This window comes from Pelobates fuscus, chromosome 6, assembly GCF_036172605.1.
Source record: "Pelobates fuscus isolate aPelFus1 chromosome 6, aPelFus1.pri, whole genome shotgun sequence".
Classification (NCBI taxonomy): Eukaryota; Metazoa; Chordata; class Amphibia; order Anura; family Pelobatidae; genus Pelobates; species Pelobates fuscus.
Genome location: NC_086322.1, coordinates 183,489,467 through 183,510,977, shown reverse-complemented (window position 1 = coordinate 183,510,977; position 21,511 = coordinate 183,489,467). Strand labels below are relative to the sequence as shown.

Here is a 21,511-nt window from a genome sequence, read left to right as displayed (position 1 = left end):
AAATTTAGCTTTTATTTATTCCATATAAAATATCAACGTTTCAGCTCCAACATGGAGCTTTCATCAGGACAGGTAACATGTATATATACAAATTTTGCATTATATAAATATTATTGTTTAAATCTGGTTAGCTATATATAAGCAGAAATCTGTATTTGGAATGTTATTTATGCTGAATTGATCCTGATGAAAGCCACAGAGGTGGCTGAAACGTTGATGATGGCAGCAACCATATTTTAAATGAATTGAAATAAAGAAGAAATATTTTACCTATCTACAGACCGTGAGTGCAAGCCTTTATTTACTATTTTATATATATATATATATATATATATATATATATATATATATATATATATATATATATATATATATATATATATATATAATACAAATTTTGGTCTGTATAATAAATATATTTTCGAGAATATATTTATTGCATGGCCCAAAATCTGTAACTAGGGGGTATAAAATGTCCACAGTACACAATTGTAGTAAAATACTTTAATATAGCAGTTTAAAATAAATCTGTTCTGGAGAACACAGCAAGCATGCATAGGCAATGACTAGTGGGCTGTTGTTTATTATAACTATAGCAAGATGTATATGTTTTAACATCTTCAGAAGTAAATACAGTTAATAGCATGCCAGTGCTTTATTTGGGTGAATAAAGGTTCTGGCTTTCTCCTGTAAGATAGGAAGTAACTTGCACTATGACATTTATAAAGAGAGACTGCCTTGTTTATGTGATACATAGATCCATAGATAGACAAATATCAACACTAAAAGAAACATACCATTATATTATTAGAGTTTTGTTATGGCTTTGCGTTTCCCTTATGCATTAAGACCAGAAAACCACATCTGTTATAGTCTGTGTTTAACACGGACCAGTGAAAATGATTATAGCATATTCATAGGCAACCTTCGGCACTCCAGATGTTTTGGACTACACCTCCCATGATGCTTTGCCAGCATTATGGGTGTAAGAGCATTATGGGGGATGTAGTGCACAACATCTGGAGTGCCAAAAGTTGCTTATCCCTGCCCCCATATTTTCTCAAAAAGTGAAGCTTTTTGTTAATCTAGAAAATACACATATACATCAGATGGTAAACCCCACTGGATACTGCACTTATTTTAAACACATTTGCACATTAGAAAATGCCATAGATGTATGAAAAATCTAAACACACGATACTTGTTAAATATTGATGTTGTAAAAAAAATAATAATACAAAAAGTACATTTTACTCTATAAGGACCTGTTAGATGCTATTTGCTGTTCATTCTGATGGCACTGAAAGGGTTACTCATTCTAAACAGGCAAATAAGAGAGAGCCGTAGCAGTCACTGGGTAATGTGTAATTTTCTGTTTTCAGGCAGAGCTGGATACAGCATTTATTCATCAACAGCTGATAAAGGCAGCGAGGTATGGGTTTCACACACCTTGCTAGCTAGTGGGCATACTAATTTTGAGACTAAAAGAAACAACGTCAAAAAGCATCATTAGCTAATAACGATGCCGATGCTTAAAATGGGAAACAGACAATACAAATGCATTAACCAAACGAAGCCATTTGACCACTGAGGGCATTTCTACTTGTGACACTCCAACTGTTGAAGATTTTTTTTTTTAAATATAATGATGCATAGACAGTCAATGGGCTGGCTGTGCATCCTGGGGAATAGTCCTTAGCAGCTGGGATGTAAGTTTAATCTTTACTGTATTAGAACTGCATTCACTACTGCAATTATGAATCAAATTTGATTGCACTATTCTTGATTTTCCCAAACCTCTGTTTACGTTTGCTGAAACGGTGCCGACACAAATAAACACAAACAAAATAACCATAAATAATTAGTAATAAAGTCAAAGCAGCGTGGGCTGGTGGAACAATCAGTTTCCTCTGTGTTTATTTTTTTTAAGGGGGTTTATTTGAAGATCTGAGTATATTAACTCCTTCCCAGCCGGGTAATAGTACTAATTTTGGGATGAACAGCTGCACACTGTCTCCTCCATGCCTAAAGAACCCTGACTGATACATGTATCTGGTCATCAAGAGTTCAGAATGCAGTTAATTTGTATCCAGACCCTTTGACAGTGATTTACCTCTGGGAAGATTAACTTGCGAAGGCTCTCTGCCAAAGTGTGCAGATAAACCCTGCCCCGGCTGGTCTTCCTCTGTGGGAGTCCATCATGGTCACCTGTTCTCCTGGTGCTCAGCTCATGGACCTCTTTGCAGATTGGAAGACTGGCAGCAGCAGCATTGCTGGACACTTCATCCCCCTCCTCTGAACCCTGGCTCTGTGTGAGCATAGAGAAAGGACATTCCCCTGATAGCTTTAAGTCTTTCAGCTTGGTACAGAACATCTTGTCCACAGTGTCAGCTCATGTGACGCTCTGTTAGGCTTCCTGGTCTCCAGTTATTATTCTTCCACTGTTCAACAATTGCTCTGCAGCCTAAAGACACAGAACTCTCAGCAGTAGGTCTGTCAGAGCTTCGCACCGACTGCTTGTTGGAGTCTAATGGGCGGGGATCAGTTCTAGATAGGGGGAGGCACCATTGCATGCTGCATAGGGACACAGCACCCATCTGTACTGGCATTAGTTCCAAATCTGCATACTTAAAAAAAGAGGGACTCTAGAAAAGTATATTTCCAGGCTGAGGTTGGCTGCTGTTAGATTAGAGGCTTCCAATCTAGAGGGATATCAGTTAAAAATGTTCTCTTTGTATGGATACTGGTATGACAGTACAAATGGTACTGTTAAAATGGTACTTTAAAAATGCCAGGTGTCATTAAAATGATATTACAATGAAAATACATTCATAAATAGCGCAATATCAATAATGCACAGTTTATAATTTATAACAACAGAACAGCCTGCAATTTAACTATTATGTATAGCTCTGTAATTGCGCTGTACACTTAAAAAAGAAGTGGCATCATAGCGTTGCTTAATCATTGCTCTATTTTTATGTGTTTCTATGATGCTGATAATGTTGATGGACTGACATAGTTACATAGCTGAAAAGAGACACGTGTTTATCAAGTTCAGCCTTTCTAACATGTCTTATTGCTGTTGATCCAAAAGAAGGCAAAACAACAGTTTGAAGCGCTTCCAATTTTGCAATAAACTAGGCAAAAAAGCCTTCTTGACCCCAAAATGGCAGTTAGATATCTCTTTGGATCAAGAAGCTATTACCCCACAGATTAAAAATGATATCCCTGAATATTGTTTTTTTGCAAGTATTGATCCAATTGTTGTTTAAACATCAGACAGCTAATTCCACCTTATTGTTCTTACTGTAAAAAATATTTCCTTTACCTTAGACTAAATCTCCTTTCTTCCAGTCTACGTGAAATAGACCACACTATTAGTTAACATAGTGAGACTTAATCAAAGTATAACAGGCTCATAACTTGCTGAACAAGCCTGGAATTGAAAGTACATTTTGAATTACCCACAGATTGTTCACCACCTGACAACATCCACTCAGTTTAAACCTTTGTGTTGCTGTGGCCACTGGACTTCATCAGTTGCTGATGAACAACATAAACAGAACCTAGGTTTATGAATGTAGTTAGTTTTAAGCAGAGGCATTTAAAATCAACTAGGGCTGGCTCAAGCATTTTGTTACATAAGGCATAGATCTGTTTTGTTAACTCCACTCTCTCATATATTCATGTCAGACAGATTTGGTAGTCCTTCTGAGCCATTGTTCTCATTTGTCTTTCTTAAACCAGTATATTTATTCTCTCATCCTCTGTCATCACCTTTATTCCCACAGCTCCTGAGACTGCTCTCCTCCCCCTCCCATGTCAATATATGTTATAAAAGATGTATCTGGGAGACTTTATGATAGCCATACTTAAAGGATGGGATGCATGCCCTTGCAGCTATAATCCAATTGCTAGACTGTCTCTATTTGTCTTGACCTCGTTGGCTTGCTAATGAAGATTCATCTTAACTAGAGATGTCGCAAACATAAAATTTTCCGTTCACAAATGGTGAACGCGAATTTCCGCAAATGTTCGCGAACGGGCGAACCGGGGCGAAACCGCCATAGACTACAATGGGCAGGCAAATTTTAAAACCCACAGGCACTCTTTCTGGACACAATAGTGATGGAAAAGTTGTTTCAAGGGGACTAACACCTGGACTGTGGCATGCCGGAGGGGGATCCATGGCAAAACTCCCATGGAAAATTACATAGTTGATGCAGAGTCTGGTTTTAATCCATAAAGGGCATAAATCACCTAAAATTCCTAAATTGTTTGGAATAACGTGCTTTAAAACATCTGGTATGATGTTGTATCGATCAGGTAGTGTAAGGGTTATGCCCGCTTCACAGTGACAGACCAAACTCCCTGTTTAACGCACCGCAAACAACCGCAAACAGTCCATTTGCACAACCGCAAACTCCCCATTTGCAAAGGTTGGATACCAAGCTAGCCATGTCCCGTTCCTTGTCTCACTGATGTCATTGAAGGTCTCTTCCTCCACCCAGCCACATACAACACCAAGGGTCCCCGAAAGGTGACAACAAGCCCCCTGGGACGCCTGCTGTGTTTGGTCTTCCACCTCCTCAAAGTCACCTTCCTCCTCTGACTCCTCTTCTTCAGACTCCTCTCTCTGCGTTGCCACTCTCTGCATTATTATAAGGTGTGTTAAGTAGCACTATTCCTATCAGTTTAATCCCTGGCATCAGTTTAATCCCTGGCATCGATTTAAGGAACCGGGAGATGGAAAAAGATGCTTGGTTGGTCCTCCTACTTCAAATTTGGGGAACTGCGCGTGCAATCTAATGTGCCATCAGATAGGAGTGGTGTGTTAAGTAGTACTATTCTTATCAGTTTAATCCCTGTTACGTCCCCTATCAGGGGACGTGTATATGGCATCGATTTTAGGAACCGGGAGATGGAAAAAGATGCTTGGTTGGTCCTACTACTTCAAATTTGGGGCACTGAGCGTGTAATCTAATGTGCCACCAGATAGGAGTGGTGTGTTAAGTAGTACTATTCTTATCAGTTTAATCCCTGTGACGTCCCCTATCAGGGGACGTGTATATGGCATCGATTTTAGGAACCGGGAGATGGAAAAAGATGCTTGGTTGGTCCTCCTACTTCAGATTTGGGGCACTGCGCGTGCAATCTAATGTGCCACCAGATAGGAGTGGTGTGTTAAGTAGTACTATTCTTATCAGTTTAATCCCTGTTACGTCCCCTATCAGGGGACGTGTATATGGCATCTATTTTAGGAACCGGGAGATGGAAAAAGATGCTTGGTTGGTCCTCCTACTTCAAATTTGGGGCACTGCGCGTGTAATCTAATGTGCCACCAGATAGGAGTGGTGTGTTAAGTAGTACTATTCTTATCAGTTTAATCCCTGTTACGTCCCCTATCAGGGGACGTGTATATGGCATCGATTTTAGGAACCGGGAGATGGAAAAAGATGCTTGGTTGGTCCTCCTACTTCAAATTTGGGGCACTGAGCGTGTAATCTAATGTGCCACCAGATAGGAGTGGTGTGTTAAGCAGTACTATTCTTATCACTTTAATCCCTGTTACGTCCCCTATTAGGGGTCGTGTATATGGCATAGATTTTAGGAACAGGGAGATGGAAAAAGATGCTTGGTCTGTCCTCCTACTTCAAATTTGGGGCACTGCGCGTGCAATCTAATGTGCCACCAGATAGGAGTGGTGTGTTAAGTAGTACTATTCTTATCAGTTTAATCCCTGTTACGTCCCTCTCATCAGGCCTTTATTAGTCGAATGTATCGCCCACTGTCAGTCCCTTCGGGATCCATCCCTCATCCATCTTAATAAAGGTGAGGTAATCTAGACTTTTTTGACCTAGGCGACTTCTCTTCTCAGTGACAACACCTCCTGCTGCAGCAGGAGGTATTGTCACTGAGAAGTGAAGTCGCCTAGGTCAAAAAAGTCTAGATTACCTCACCTTTCTGACAGGACACTTGAAGTGGGGCAGGCCAGAAGTTCTATCGCAAATTGGGATAGGTCAGGCCACAGGTCAAGCCTGCGCACCCAGTAGTCAAGGGGTTCATCGCTCCTCAGAGTGTCGATATCTGCAGTTAAGGCGAGGTAGTCTGCTACCTGTCGGTCGAGTCGTTCTCTGAGGGTGGACCCCGAAGTGCTGTGGCAATGTGTAGGACTTAAAAAGCTCCGCATGTCCTCCATCAACAACACGTCTGTAAAGCGTCCTGTCCTTGCCGGCGTGGTCGTGGGAGGAGGAGGATTACTTTCACCTCTTCCCCTGTTAGATTCCCGTTGTGCTGTGACATCACCCTTATACGCTGTGTAAAGCATACTTTTTAATTTATTTTGGAACTGCTGCATCCTTTCCGACATGCGGTAATTAGGTAACATTTCAGGCACTTTCTGCTTATACCGGGGGTCTTGTAGCGTGGACACCCAGTACAGGTCATCTCCTTCAGCCTTTTTATACGAGGGTCCCTCAACAGGCACGACAGCATGAAAGACCCCATTTGCACAAGGTTGGATGCCGAGCTACTCATGTCCCGTTCCTCATCGTCAGTGATCTCACTGAAGGTATGTTATTCCCCCCAGCCACATACAACACCACGGGTACCAGATAGGTGACAATGAGCACCCTGTTGTGGTTGGTCTTCCTCCTCCTCCTCAAAGCCACATTCCTCCTCTGACTCCTCTTCCTCACAATCCTCTTCCAGCGTTGCCGCTTGTCCAGCAAGCGATGCTGATAAGGCTGTTTCTGGTGGTGATGGTGACCACAACTCTTCCTCTTCACGCTCATCTACGGCCTGATCCAGCACTCTTCGCAGGGCACGCTCCAGGAAGAAAACAAATGGTATGATGTCGATGATGGTGCCTTTGGTGCGACTGACTAGGTTTGTCACCTCCTCAAAAGGACGCATGAGCCTACAGGCATTGCGCATGAGCATCCAGTAACGTGGCAAAAAAATTCTCAGCTCCGCAGAGGCTGTCCTAGCACCCCGGTCATACAAAGAGTCGTTAACGGCTTTTTCTTGTTGGAGCAGGCGGTCCGACATTAGGAGTGTTGAATTCCAACGTGTCGGGCTGTCGCAAATCAAGCTCCTCACTGGCATGTTGTTTCACCGCTGGATATCTGACAAGTGCGCCATGGCCGTGTAGGAACACCTGAAATGGCCACACACCTTCCTGGCCTGCTTAAGGACGCCCTGTAAGCCTGGGTACTTATGCACAAAGCGTTGTACGATCAGATTACACACATGTGCCATGCACGGCACATGTGTCAACTTGCCCAAATTCAATGCCGCCAACAAATTTCTTCCGTTGTCACAAACCACTTTGCCGATCTCCAGTTGGTGCGGAGTCAGCTACTGATCCACCTGTGCGTTCAGGGCAGACAGGAGTGCTGGTCCGGTGTGACTCTCTGCTTTCAGGTCAGGTAAGTCAACCCCAAGACGGCGCGACACTGCCGTATCCGGGATGTGGAATAGTACCTGAGGAGCTGGCGGGGGTGCCGTTGATGTGGAGCAAGACACAGCAGCAGAAGAGGACTCAGCCGAGGAGGTTATGGAAGAGGATGGAGTAGGAGGAGTAGAGGAGGTGGCAGCAGGCCTGCCTGCAAGTCGTGGCGGTGTCACCAACTCCTCTGCAAAGCCACGCATTCCATGCTTGGCAGCCGTCAGCAGGTTTACCCAATGCGCAGTGTAGGTGATATACCTGCCCTGACATGCTTTGCAGACCAGGTATCAGTGGTCAGATGGACCCTTGCCCCAACACTGTGTGCCAGACATGCCATTACTTCCTTTTGCACAATTGAGTACAGGTTGGGGATTGCCTTTTGTGCAAAGAAATTTTGGCCGGCTACCTTCCACTGCGGTGTCCCAATAGCTAAAAATTTTTGAATGCCTCAGACTCCACCAGCTTGTATGGTAAAAGCTGGCGTTCTAAGAGTTCAGACAAGCCAGCTGTCAGATGCCGGGCAAGGGGGTGACTTTGTGACATTGGCTTCTTACGCTCAAACATGTCCTTGACAGACACCTGACTGTGGGCAGATGAGCAGGAACTGCTCAAGGCGAGAGACGGAGTGGCGGATGGTTGAGAGGGGGCAAGGAGGACAGCAGTGGTTGACGTGGCTGAAGATGCTGGACCAGGAGGAGGATGGCGGCTTTGAGTTTGTGTGCTGCTTGTACTCATGTGTTGATCCCATAGGTGTTTGTGATGTGCGATCATGTGCCTTCGCAAAGCAGTTGTACCTAGGTGGGTGTTGGACTTCCCACAACTCAGTTTCTTTTGGCACAGGTTGCAAATGGCATCGCTTTTGTCAGAGGCAGACACACAAAAAAAATGCCACACTGCTGAGCTCTGCAATGACGGCATTCTGGTGGTGGCAACAGCATGCGTTGATTGGCTTGCTGTCTGGCTGACCCCGGGTGCCGATGCATGCTGTCTGACTGTGCCACTAGCTCCTTGCAATGACCTCCCCCTGCTTCCAACTCGTCTCCTCCTCCTCTCTGTCTCCCCATCTGAACTTTCCCCCTGTTCTTCTTCTCTTCTAGCGGGCATCCACGTGACATCCACGGACGCATCATCATCATCATTGCTTCACTTGTATCTGACAACTCAGCAAAGGAAGCAACATCATCATCATCACACTGTACATCCATGTGTGTAATGCTGCCTGACTGAGACATATCCCTGTTATCTACATCCTCTGGCAATATTGGTTGCGCATCACTTATTTCTTCCAATTGATGTGTAAATAACTCCTCTGACAGATCAAGTGAAACGGCTGTGGTGCTAGTGTTGGTGGTGGCGGCAGGCGGGTGAGTGGTAACTTGAGAGGTGCCCGAAGCTAAGCTGGAGGAGGATGGTGCGTCAAGGTTCCGAGCGGAATCTGTAGAAGATTGGGTGTCCTGTGTTAGCCACTCAACTATGTCCTCAGAACTTTTCGAGTTCAGGGTAGGAGGCCTCTGAACACTGGCCATTATTCTAGGGCCAAAGGGAATCACAGCACCACGACCACGACGGCCCCTGCGGGGTGTCCTGCCTCTGCCTGTCATTTTTTTTTCGATTAGTGGTACTATGCGTGCAAGCTACAGTGACAACAAATATGAGTGGCACTGTGCACTGGCAGAAGTTGGCAGAGTAGACGCTGTAGGCCTGACACACACACTTGCAGACAACTAACTGCTATTCAATCTATTACAGTCAAAATTTTATTTTTTTCTTACATGTACACTACTGTTACACCAGATATGAGTTGAACTGGTGTGACACTGTGCCCTGGCAGGCCCTGAAATGCACACGTGTGAAGGAAACTGACTGCTATTATTTCACAGTCAAATTTCTAGTTTTGTTTTTTTAATGTACACTACTGTTACACCAGATATGAGTTGCACTGGTGTGACACTGTGCCCTGGCAGGCCCTGAAACGCACACGTGTAAAGGAAAATGACTGCTATTATTTCACAGTCAAATTTCTAGTTTTTTTTTAATGTACACTACTGCTATTGTGACACCAGATATGAGTAGTGGCACTGGGCAAGTGGGCACAGTATACGCTGTGAGCCTGACACACACGCTGGCAGGCAGGCAACTGCAATTAGATTACACAGGAAAAAAAAAGCAGACTGATGTTCTAGCCCTAAAAAGGGCTTTTTGGGTTGCTGTCTTTACAGCAGAGATCAGATGAGTCCTTCAGGACTGTAGTGGACACTGAATACACTAGCCTAGCTATCAATTTCCCTATGAAATCAGCAGCAGCTACACTGTCCCTCCTCTCACTAAGAATGCAGTTTCCGAATGAATCTAAAATGGATGCTGTCCCGGAGGTGGGAGGGTCTGGGAGGGAGGGTCTGCTGCTGATTGGCTGGAATGTGCCTGCTGACTGTGAGGTACAGGGTCAAAGTTTACTCGATAATGACAAATAGGGGGCGGACCGAACATCGCATATGTTCGCCCGCCGTGGCGAACGCGAACAAGCGATGTTCGCCAGGAACTATTCGCTCGCGAACTATTCGGGACATCTCTAATCCTAACATCTCTAATCTTAACTTTTTATGCATTGCTGGGGAAGAAGTGAAATGTAAAAATGATCATACATGAGATGCCATTACTAGGTGACATCAGGTGATAGTTATAATGCATGGATTTAATGCAAATATCAGGAATAAAGTTAAGGACACCAAATCCTCCTCCTTATAGGATTGTCTTAGGCTTGCATGCTAAATACCAATAGACTTTAAAGTTAGGGAAAATTATTAATAATAATAATAATAATAATAATAATAATCATACTACGAACTATGAACAAACAACTAAAATGATTCTAATGAATCTTGAGGATGGGCAAATTACTGTCTTTCTCTTGATTTGGAGTCACACAATGTCAACAGTGTCAGAAAGGTCAAAACATTTTTAATCATCTATCTGCTATATTTCATCAGAGAGCCAGGAGTAGCAGAAACAATGAACCGAGTTAGTCAGATATGCCTTAAACAGCATTAGCTGGTGAAGTTTAAAGATCGTGAAGCGCAAGACACAAACCCTGACTCGTTGGTCTCTGCTCATTTAACTCTATGTCTTCAAACTCTAACCCGATAAGATGTCATGGCCTGTTAAACACTATTAACCTATAGGTATACTTATTTGGAAAACAGCAACCATTTTAAGGGTACCTGTCATGGTACCTACAACTTGTGCTCTTTTTACAGAGCTTAGAATTACATCTATATGTTTTGCTAGCAGATTAGATAGCATCGACTCACATTGAATAATTGACTGACAAGGTAGAGCAGAAAAGACCTTTCAAAAGTCCTTCTGCTCTCTACACATAGCAACCACAGCACATACTCTGTGGTTGCCATGGTAACCCCCTAGCTGATGCTCCGAATGTTGGCTAAAGAGTATGAGGACTAGAAATGTTGCAAGGGTTAACCTGGTGCTTAAGTCCAAAATCATTTGGTGATTTCCTTTGTCAGTATACAATAATAATATAGGACATGGTCGAACTTGCACAATTCTGTCACACCTCACAAGGTAGATAGGATAATTAATTGATAGATAAGTATTACTGGACCTTAGAGATGGCTGGTCTTATGTAAAATTATTAAAACGTCTGTTGTGATTGCTTTTCATAATTTCTGCAAAAACAAAAGAAGAAATGTTCACAGAAATGATGTAGAGGAATCCACATCAGAAATGATCTAGAATGTCTCAACTTCATAGTTAGATGTAAGGTTGGATTGAGAAGTGCCCAAAACAATGCTAGAATGGCACGTAACAGCTGGCAGATGGCCGCAAGCATTGTTTATGCTGCTAGAATGACACAAGTATGGCAATTCTACATAAAATATGATGCAAGAAGGCTGTGTCAAACTCCCTTCCTAAAGCAAAACCTCTGGCCTCTTCCCAAACTCTACCCCTTAACACGTCTCTTGACAAACTCACAGTTACAGACACAAACAGGTGCACACACATACAGACATGCACATACACACACCAGACACACACTCAGACAGACAGGCATATAGAGGCACAGACAGTGCTCTTTCTGCCTAATCTCCTCTGTTAGTGTCAGCTGAGACAGGAACAGAGACACACAGGGCATATGACAATAGTCTTATATTTCCTGTATCTTTTCCACCGTACTGACACCAGTCCCGTCTAACTCCTAGGTAAGACTAGCAAGGAGGGCAGTGGAGCCTGTCAGTGCAAAGAGTTTTGGGGCTACCAGGCTCTCCCATTGTGAAGCAACTGATAGGAACGTAGTGAATAATGTAACTCTGTTCAGATGCCAGCATGCTTTCAATGAAGCTATTAAGTCCGCGTCACAGAGGAATCTTGACTGCTTGGGGAAGCGTATTCACAAAGGGCAAATCAAAGAAGACTGAAGGAGAAGTAAAAGGCAGACCAAGGGTGGGTGTTAATTATAAAGAGCTTCACCTCTTATCTTGAGCCAATGACAACCCTAGACGACAGGACAGTATGTATTTTAGGACATCCAAAATGTTATAGCCCAATGTAATGCCAATGAGTGATGTCAGAATATTATTAGAACAGATTACTTATGTCTGAGAGGTCTACACCTTCAGAATAGGGTATTTTTTGAAAATGACTCAATGTAAATTAGCCCACAATCATGACATAATTTTCAGCATATTCACTAGGTATCAACAAGAGTGTTGGAAGAAACTGCAAACCTCATAACAGATACATTCCATTTTGTAAAACATAAATAACATTAGTTGTTACCAGCTCAATATATTCGATTTCCAAACCGATGACAGGAAATAGGGAGATAGGGCAGCAGTTGGACAAAACAGTTAGGTTTAAAGGTTTTTTGACAGTAGCATGTTAAAAGAAATAGATGGCAGCAGAAATGAGACAGGAAGACAGCACTGCAAAATATTGAAATAATAACAGTCAAGCAGTGGCATCACATGCGTTGTAGTCACCCAATGCACTCACTCATTGTGTCGCCCACCCATTGACCTCCATCGTACCAGACCATATGAGATTTCTGGTGGTCCAGTAGTGGGCTGTTCTGGTCTGCACATCTGCTGGGCGCAGACCTTGTAAATTTTTGTTGCTAGTTTGGGCTCTTGGATAGTGTCAGACAGGCCCGGACTGGCCATCGGGCAAACCGGGCAAATTCCATGGGCCGAGGCTGACAGGAGAGATCAAAGGATCTCCCCAGCCGGCCCCTTTAGGGCTGGTGCTGCCTAACCTTCGGCCTATAGTGGGAGCTCTATGTGGTGGGGAGGTCAAAGATCTCTCTCACCAACCTGCACACTGATTCACCAGAGAAAATAATTCCTTCCCAGCATCCTTTCCAGCCAAGGATCAAGGTAAAGAAGAGGGATGGGGGAGTATGTCAGTTTTTTTTCTTTTTTTGGCCCATGTCCCCCTTCCTCACCCAGCAGTCCTGCCTCTCCCTCGTTCACACCCTGCAGCCCCTGCCCCCCCTCTCACCCAGAAGACCCATGTCCCCTCTCATCCTGCAGCCCTCTTCCCCTCTCACTCTGCAGCCCCTGTCCCCCTCTCATCCAGCCCCCCTCTTACCCTGCAGCCCCTGCCCCTCCCTCTTTTACACCCTGTAGCCCCATGCCCCCTTTCACACCCTGCAGCCCCTGTCCCTTTCTCACCCTGCAGCCCCTCTCACCCTGAAGCCCCTGCCCTCCTCTCATCCTGAAGCCCCTGCAGTCCTCTCACCCGGCAGCCCCTTCCCCCTCCCACCCTGTAGCCCCGGGCCCCCTCTTACCGTGCAGCCCATGCCTACCTCTTACCCTGCAGCCCCTGTCTCTCTTACACTGCAGCCCTTGCCCCACTCTTATCCTGCGGCAACAAGTTCCCTCTTATACGCTGCAGCACTGTCTCCACCTCTCCACCTCTCACCCAGCAGCCACTGTCCCCACCTCTCACCTAGCAGCCACTGTCCCCACCTCTCACCTAGCAGCCACTGTCCCCACCTCTCACCCAGCAGCCCCTGCCCACTTCTCACACAGCAGCCCCATGTCCCCTCTCACACCCAGCAGCCTAAGGTCCCCCCTCTAACCCAGCAGCCGCTGCCCCCCCTCACACAGCAGCCCCTGCTTCCCCCTCACACAGCAGCCCCCTGTCCCATCTCACACCCTGCAACCCCTTTCTCCCTCACACCCAGAAGACCCATGACACCATCTTTCACCCTGCAGCCCCACGTTCCCATTCTCACACCCTGCAGCCCTATGTCCCCTTCTCACACCATGCAGCCCCATGTCCCCTCTCACACCCTGCAGCCCCTTTCTCTGTCATACCCAGAAGCTCCATGACACCATCTCTCACCGTGCAGCCCCATGTCCCTTCTCAATACCCTGAAGCCCCATGTCCCTTTCTCATACCCTCCAGCCCCATGTCCCCTTCTCACACCATGCAGCCCCATGTCCCCTCTCACACCCTGCCAGTGGTGTATCCTGGTGTTGTGCTGCCCTGGGCATTTGGGGGCGGCATTTTTTGCCGCCCCCTGGAAAATGGCGCCCAAGGCAAATGCCTTGTTTGTAAAACGTCCCTGCACCCTGCAAGCCCTTTCTCCCTCATACCCAGAAGCTCCATGACACCATCTCTCACCCTGCAGCCCCATGTGCCCTTCCCACACCCTGCAGCCCCATGTCCCTTCTCAATACCCTGAAGCCCCCTGGCCCCTCTCACACCCTGCAGCCCCATATCCCCTTCTCACACCATGCAGCCCCATGTCGATTCTCACACTCTGCAGCCCCCTTTCCCCTTCCACACTCTAGATCTCTTATTCCACCCTCACACAAGATCCCTTATTGTCTCCCCCTCACACAAACGCTACACATGGACTGCCCTGAGGGGTATTAAACAAATGTGTCCACTTTTTCTAGGCATGAATGTTATTGGCGATGATACAATATGCACCCTCTTGGGCCTTACCCCTCAGAGAGATGCTCTGCCTTTAAATGCCCGGGCTGAATTTTTGTCCCATTCCGGCTCTGGTGTCAGAACATTGCCATGGGTTACCACAGCAACACTCTGATACAATCAGTCCCACTCCTGACTAAATCAATCTCAGCTGGGGATTTACTAATTAACCGAGAGCAGTCTAGTGTGAGGTTTGAGGACACTTGCCGAGTTCATCTTGTCTGCAGTGCTTTTTACTATGCAAGTTTTACTTAAATGTAAGAATGTTATGTCTCTTCAATAAATGTGATTACTTTCTTTGGATTTATCTAGCCTATTGTCCCTCCATATTCGCTGATACATCCAAGAACAGAGGGAATAAAAGTGAACATGTGTCTGTTGGCGTGCCTCATTACCAGGTGGTTCATATACCTGAGGAAGGAAGAGTTTTTACCTTTAAATGGATTGTTATTCTTAAACACTGTTTATAGATCATGCTCTATTTTTTGTAAGTGGTTGGATTGTTCATCTTCCCCATCTACTATTAGCTAGGATATTTCACACTTACATTGATGAATGTTTATAAACATTCGTAGTGTTTTGCATTTTGTACTATTAATTATATATGGACACTAAATTCAACATCTGGAGAGTGCCATCAGATTTATGATTAATAAAGATTTTTGTCAACTTTTGAGCACACATCCAAGTTGTTTGGTTTGTGGTTCCAAAATAAAAAAAACTGCTTTTAGAGAGTTTCCTACACAATTGTTTCTCAAAATGACTCTTTCACTTGATATCGGAGATGAGGCTTGTCCTTAGCGGATCGAAATTATAAACTACGTCAATATGCCAATGATGATGCTTGTCCCTTAGAAAGGATTCTTTCTCATATAATCTGTCTGCTGCAGAATGAGACAATGAATGTGATTTTATATCTATCCCTTCTCTCAAACTGTAAACAATATTTCAGGCTCACCGAACTTCACAGTGATTTATAGCACTGAGACAACTAAGGGAGGCAGAGGGTACCAGCAAGCTACAATATCAGTCTCGTATTCCATATATTTAAAACATATCTCTTGTATATATGGGCAACTCTATAATGTCTGTGGAATCAATGGCAGATACTTAATTTGCATATTGTGCTGGTAGTTTGGTCATTCAAATTTTCCATTAATTGTTCATAAATTCTTAAAAATACAGTTGAGCAGTATTTCTCATGTATGTATAATGTTTGTTATTCAATATTTGCAAGTAGCATGTATCCCTACAACCCTTGCAGTGGGCCTTTAACATTTTAGTCTTAAATTGTGAATTTAGTAGCCTTTATATTTCTTGTGTAGGCGATGAAAAATGTTGTATTCCGTTTTAATACATAAATTAGTCTTGCTGGCAAAATATTCTTGGGCAACAGCAATGGCTACTGTATTCATCAGCCCAAATGTATAAACACAATAAAATCAATATAGGATACCTGCACACTATTTCAAATCCATATGTCCATTTAAATAAGTTTTAGATGTGTACACATATGACATGTCATTTAAACGTTAAATAGAAGTTTTGAAAGCAAGAAGCTCAATTCACTCTCTTATATTGTGGTATGCCAATGATAGACTTGCTTGGAAAGGTCAGATTATATATGAGAAGGCATGAAATAGTTGGGTAGCATAAGCAAACATAGAAAGTATCCCTGGCCCATCCTCTATTGGCATTTTAGCATATTCATCAAATGCCCTTTTTCCAATTCATCCCAACATGACCAATAACTTCTCACCACAGCCACATGTCTTGCCAAAACCTCTCCCTACATCCCTTCATGGTACATCACCCACAGCCACATCACTGCTCAGGGCACATAATTTTCCAAAATCTCAAAGTACATCTACACACAGCCACATCCTTTCACAGAAAACCTCCCTAAATCCCTTTTCAGTATATCTCCCCCAGCCACATCCATTTCAAGCGTACCTAATATCAGCTACATCCCTACCTAAAACATCTTCCCCATTCACATCTCTAGTTCATCTCCCTCCAAGACACATCTCTCACCCGTTCATGTACCATCATCGCTTCAGTATAGTTCCCTACATCCTTAGTACATTTCCTATATTCTTCTACAGTACATCTTCTCCCAGATCTCCCTGTACTCCTAAGGACATCTCCCCATATCCCCAGTACATCTCTCCACATTCCCCACAGCACATTTCCTGACATCTCCATAGTAAATCAGCCCACATTACACAGTACATGTCTTCACAGCCACATACAGTGAGGGAAAAAAGTATTTTTGATCCCCTGCTGATTTTAAACGTTTGCCCACTGACAAAGAAATGATCAGTCTATAATTATAATGGTAGGTGTATTTTAACAGTGAAAGACAGAATAACAAAAAAAATAAAAATCCAGAAAAACGCATGTCAAAAAAGTTTTAAATTGATTTGCATGTTGATGAGTGAAATATGTATTTGACCCCTTTGACTTAGTACTTGGTGGCAAACCCTTGAGGTCAGATGTTTCTTGTAGTTGGCCACCAGGTTTGCACACATCTCAGGAGGGATTTTGCCCCACTCCTCTTTGCAGATCCTCTTCATGTCATTAAGGTTTTGAGGCTAGCGTTTGGCAACTCGAACCTTCAGCTTGTCCACAAATTTGCTATGGGATTATAGTCTGGAGACTGTTTAGGCCACTCCAGGACCTTAGTGTGCTTCTTCTTGAGCCACATGTTGTTGCCTTGGCTGTGTGTTTTGCGTCAGCATTCCTCCTCCTCCAAACATGGAGAGTTGAGTTGATGCCAAAGAGCTCGATTTTGGTCTCATCATTTTGGTCACTCTTTCACCCAGCTCTCCTCTGAATCATTCAGATGTTCATTGGCAAACTTCAGATGGGCCTGTACATGTGATAGAGGGGTTCACTTACCCCAACAATGTTGTGTTGTCTTAAATTCAGGAATATGCTTTTTAACATGCAAAGAAGGGAAAAAAGAGATACAAAAACATATAGTGTAGATGGTTTTGGTGAAAATGAGTGATGAAAGTAAAAAACTGAAACCACTCACATGGTCTGGAGCCTATATAATATTTGCTCCGTATGTAAGCCTAAGTGCTCCTTGGGCAGCAACACACCCCTTCCTCTGAGACGTACCTCCACAACGACAAGGAAACAAAAGGAGAAAGAGACCCAATGGGTGGTATATGTGCAAACAGGCAGATAATATATATGTGGTAAATGTTATCCTCACCTAGTTGAGAGCCTTCAAATCCTGGCTCTGAGGGTGGTCAGCGATGTGCCAGTATGAAGGGATGGCACTTCCCTGTAAAGATTCCCAGAGGCTCCAAGGACTTCAATGGATAAAGAAAATGTATTGATTCCAAATAAAAAGTAAATATAAAACCAGAAATTTGGAGTATAAAAATAGTAAATAAGGGGGGCGGGGCCTGACTGCTAAGAAGGCCGAATGCGCTCTTTGAAAGCTCCGGCACCATTGGACATTAAATCAACAATCCCACACAACCAAACTATTTAAGAAGCACCTGGTGCCCTCAAAACGAGACAGAACACCTTGCGGATTGTAAAGATAACTGTCTCGCATCAAAATCGTAACACGAACGCTTAAACCGGCCATGACCACCCATTGGGTCTCTTTCTCCTTTTGGTTCCTTGTCATTGTGGAGGTACATCTCAGAGGAAGGGGTGTGTTGCTGTCCAAGGAGCACATAGGCTTACGTACGGTGCCAATATTATATAGGCTCCAGACCATGTGAGTGGTTTCAGTTTTTTACTTTCGTCACTCATTTTCACCAAAACCATCTATCTATATGTATTTCACACTACATTTCTATATATTGTTAATTTATTGTGGAAATAAGGGTATTCCACTTTATATGTTTGAGCTGCTTTTTTATTTTGTTTTACCCATCACCTCTTTAAAGAGTTTTGTTTAAGTTTGAGCCTGTACATGTGCTTTTTTGAGCAGGGGGACCTTGCGGGCGCTGCAGGATTTCGGTGCTCCACGGCATAGTGTGTTACCAATTGTTTTCTTGGTGACTATGGTCCTAGCTGCCTTGAGATCATTAACAAGATCCTCCCGTGTAGTTCTGGGCTGATTCCTCATTGTGATCATTGAAACTCCACGAAGTGAGATCCAGACCGAGGGAGACTGACAGTTATTTTGTGTTTCTTCCATTTGCGAATAATCACACCAACTGTTGTCACCTTCTCACCAAGCTGCGATGGTCTTGTAGCCCATTCCAGTCTTGTGGAGGTCTACAGTCTTTTCCCTGACATCCTTGGACACCTCTTTGGTCTTGGACATGGTGGAGAATTTGGAATCTGATTGATTAATAACTTTTATACAGGTAATGAGCTGAGATTAGGAGCATTCCCTTTAAGAGAGTGCGCCTTATCTCAGCTCATTACCTGTATAAAAGACACCAGGGGCCCAGAAATCTTGCTGATTGATAGAGGATCAAATACTTATTTCACTCATTGACATGCACATCAATTTATAACTTTTTTGACATGCGTTTTTATGGATTTTTCTTTTTTTATTTTGTCTCTCACTGTTAAAATACACCTACCATTAAAATTATAGACTAATAATTTCTTTGTCAGTGGACAGACATTAAAAATCAGCACTGGATCAAACACTTTTTTCCCTCACTGTACCCAGTATACCTCCCCACATCCTATAATAAATCACATTCAAACACACTCACACACGGGTGGTTATACCAGTTTCTTGACAGTAGTTGTAGATTATATCACTCAACCTGAACTACCTTCTTTGAAATTGTCTGCAGCAATCTTTAGAATAATTTTTTTTGTACACTGGGGTCTTTGTAACACATTAACCTTCAATGATTATTCATATGAGTAATGGAAGTGATCATTATTGATTTGTTACACCCATGGAAAACATGTAAGTCACTGTCAAGAATATAACATATGTAACAGTTTAATTCATCTCTTTGAATTTGTTATAGTGCCTGGCACTGCCTTTCCATGTAGTGTTAAATTGCTTAAGAGCAGTTACACACTAAACAAGATTCCTTGGCCAACCGCAGTCCAGCCCCTTCTGGAGGTGTGGCTAAGGCATCGATCACACACCTCCTTGTAGTCATACCCATTCATACCGTCAGTTGGAGCTCTGATAGGCTAAAAGCAATCAGTTGACACTCTCAGCCATTCACAGCTACCCATTGTTACTCTAATGTTACTCTAGTCTAATAATTCTTCATAACCCAAACTGCACAGAGGGGAGGCACTGTTGGGGACTCTCATTTAGCATTAATACATAAAAACATTACTAACTGTTTAATGCTGAATGAAATGACGGTACCAGGAGACCTCAGACACTATAACTGTAACGGAACCGCTGACACCCCGACCGGGTACCCTCCGCTGACGGATGCTCCTAGTGCTTTCCGAGGTCTACAAGCACTCTGCCTGACACCATAACCACTGCAGACCCCACGAACCGCCGCAGCTTGGTTGGGGTCTCGCCGACTCCACTCACTCTGGACCCAAGACCAGCGTCCAGCTTCCAGTAGGTAGACCTCTCCGAATTCCAGAGAGCAGGAACAGGAACAAGCTCTTAGCAGAGCTCAGCGATTATACCCTGGGGAGTATAGTGATTATAGCAATCCCCAGAGTGTAGTTCTCCAATCCCCCAAACATGAGCCGAAACTTCATGAAGGTACAAGATGATCTGAGGTGCTGGCACACCCAGTCTGGTTTTTATTACAATCTTTGCCAATACAGGACCGCCCACAGGGAGGTATAAAACAACCAATAACATCTCAGTTACAACCCACAGATTCCCTCCCCTTATCCTGGGAGGTAACCCAATTACACATACAGTTAAAACATACTTTTTACCCAACTTTCATAACTCTAAAACCATACATCCAATCTCCATATCCACAATCAATCCATTCAGGGGAACAACATATTAAAAAAATGGCACGAATCAGACCAGTGGTTCAAAAGTTAAGGGAAAGTCCTTTGTGACCAAATGAAGCATGGCTTTTCTGCCCAAAACAAGTTCCACAGAGTCTCTATCCTGGAGATAATTGGGAAGTAATCCAATTATCTCCAAGGACAGAGGCAAAACTTCATTAGCCACATGGCAGACAAAGGACAATAAAAGACATAAAAATACATACTGTTACATTTATCACATAGAACCTACACATTTACAATTTACCAAACACATAATAGCATACATAATATTGAAGACAGCCTGAATGCAATCTGCTACACAGTCTTAAAGGGACATTGTTCCTAAAAGTCATAATATGTCCACGGATGGTTTTTAAAGGGCCAGCAGCAGCACCATACAAATCCAATATGCCCAAATGTTGCACCTGAAGGGCCAAATCTCCCAGGGACCATAGTCAACAGGTAAGAGGCTAGCAATCAGGCTCCTCCAACAGCCAGGGGTAAAGGGCAGCTTGTCACCAATAAACCCAGTGCCAAAAGGCATTTCGTCACAATAACCAACATAACTATAACTAAAACCAAAATGCCAAAACCCAAACAAGCTCATCCCAGATAATATCTAATATTGCATAAAACATAAACCTAATCTATTTGTTCAGACCGTTATAATGCACATTCGCTTGTAGCTTTTTTGGCCACTAAGATTCATTTAAAGAACACATTCCACAGAGATACCCAAAAGGATTCATTTTTATAAAATGCTTGTTTAAATGCAGTCGTATTCAGAGCTGGTTTTGTCTGATAAATAAGGAGACGGCTGTCAAGCTGCAGATAATTACAACAATCATGAAATCAATATCATTGAATATTCTGACCGAGGTTTCATTATTCTTGGACATATCTAATTTGTAGTAGCATAAAGTCAAATATTATATTGCAGTTATTGATTGAAGGTAAAACATCTGTGTGTGGTAAATAAAATATAAAAAGTGTTTGCTACGTAGCAAAACAATAAAATTATATCCATTAAGAGCAGCTTTTTTGTTTGACATGTTTACTAACGTCAATAAAATACTTAATCCTTTAAATGTTACATTGTTTTTTATTAAATTGTAATAACATTACCAGTAATTAATAAGAGAATTGAAATGTACTTATAAAAGATTAAAGAGC

The 21,511-nt window shown here is 43.3% G+C and overlaps 1 protein-coding gene across 1 annotated transcript in view; it reads right to left on the bottom strand.

Annotated features, from left to right (window-relative positions):
* GUCY1A1 (guanylate cyclase 1 soluble subunit alpha 1) overlaps positions 1 to 2,512 on the bottom strand; it is a 59,770-nt gene extending 57,258 nt beyond the window's left edge. The window contains exon 1 of the mRNA XM_063460102.1: positions 2,114 to 2,512. Within this exon, the coding sequence (XP_063316172.1) occupies positions 2,114 to 2,374 (261 nt within the window). The 5' untranslated portion in view covers positions 2,375 to 2,512. The remainder of the gene's footprint in view (positions 1 to 2,113) is intronic.
* Positions 2,513 to 21,511: the final 18,999 nt, after the last annotated feature.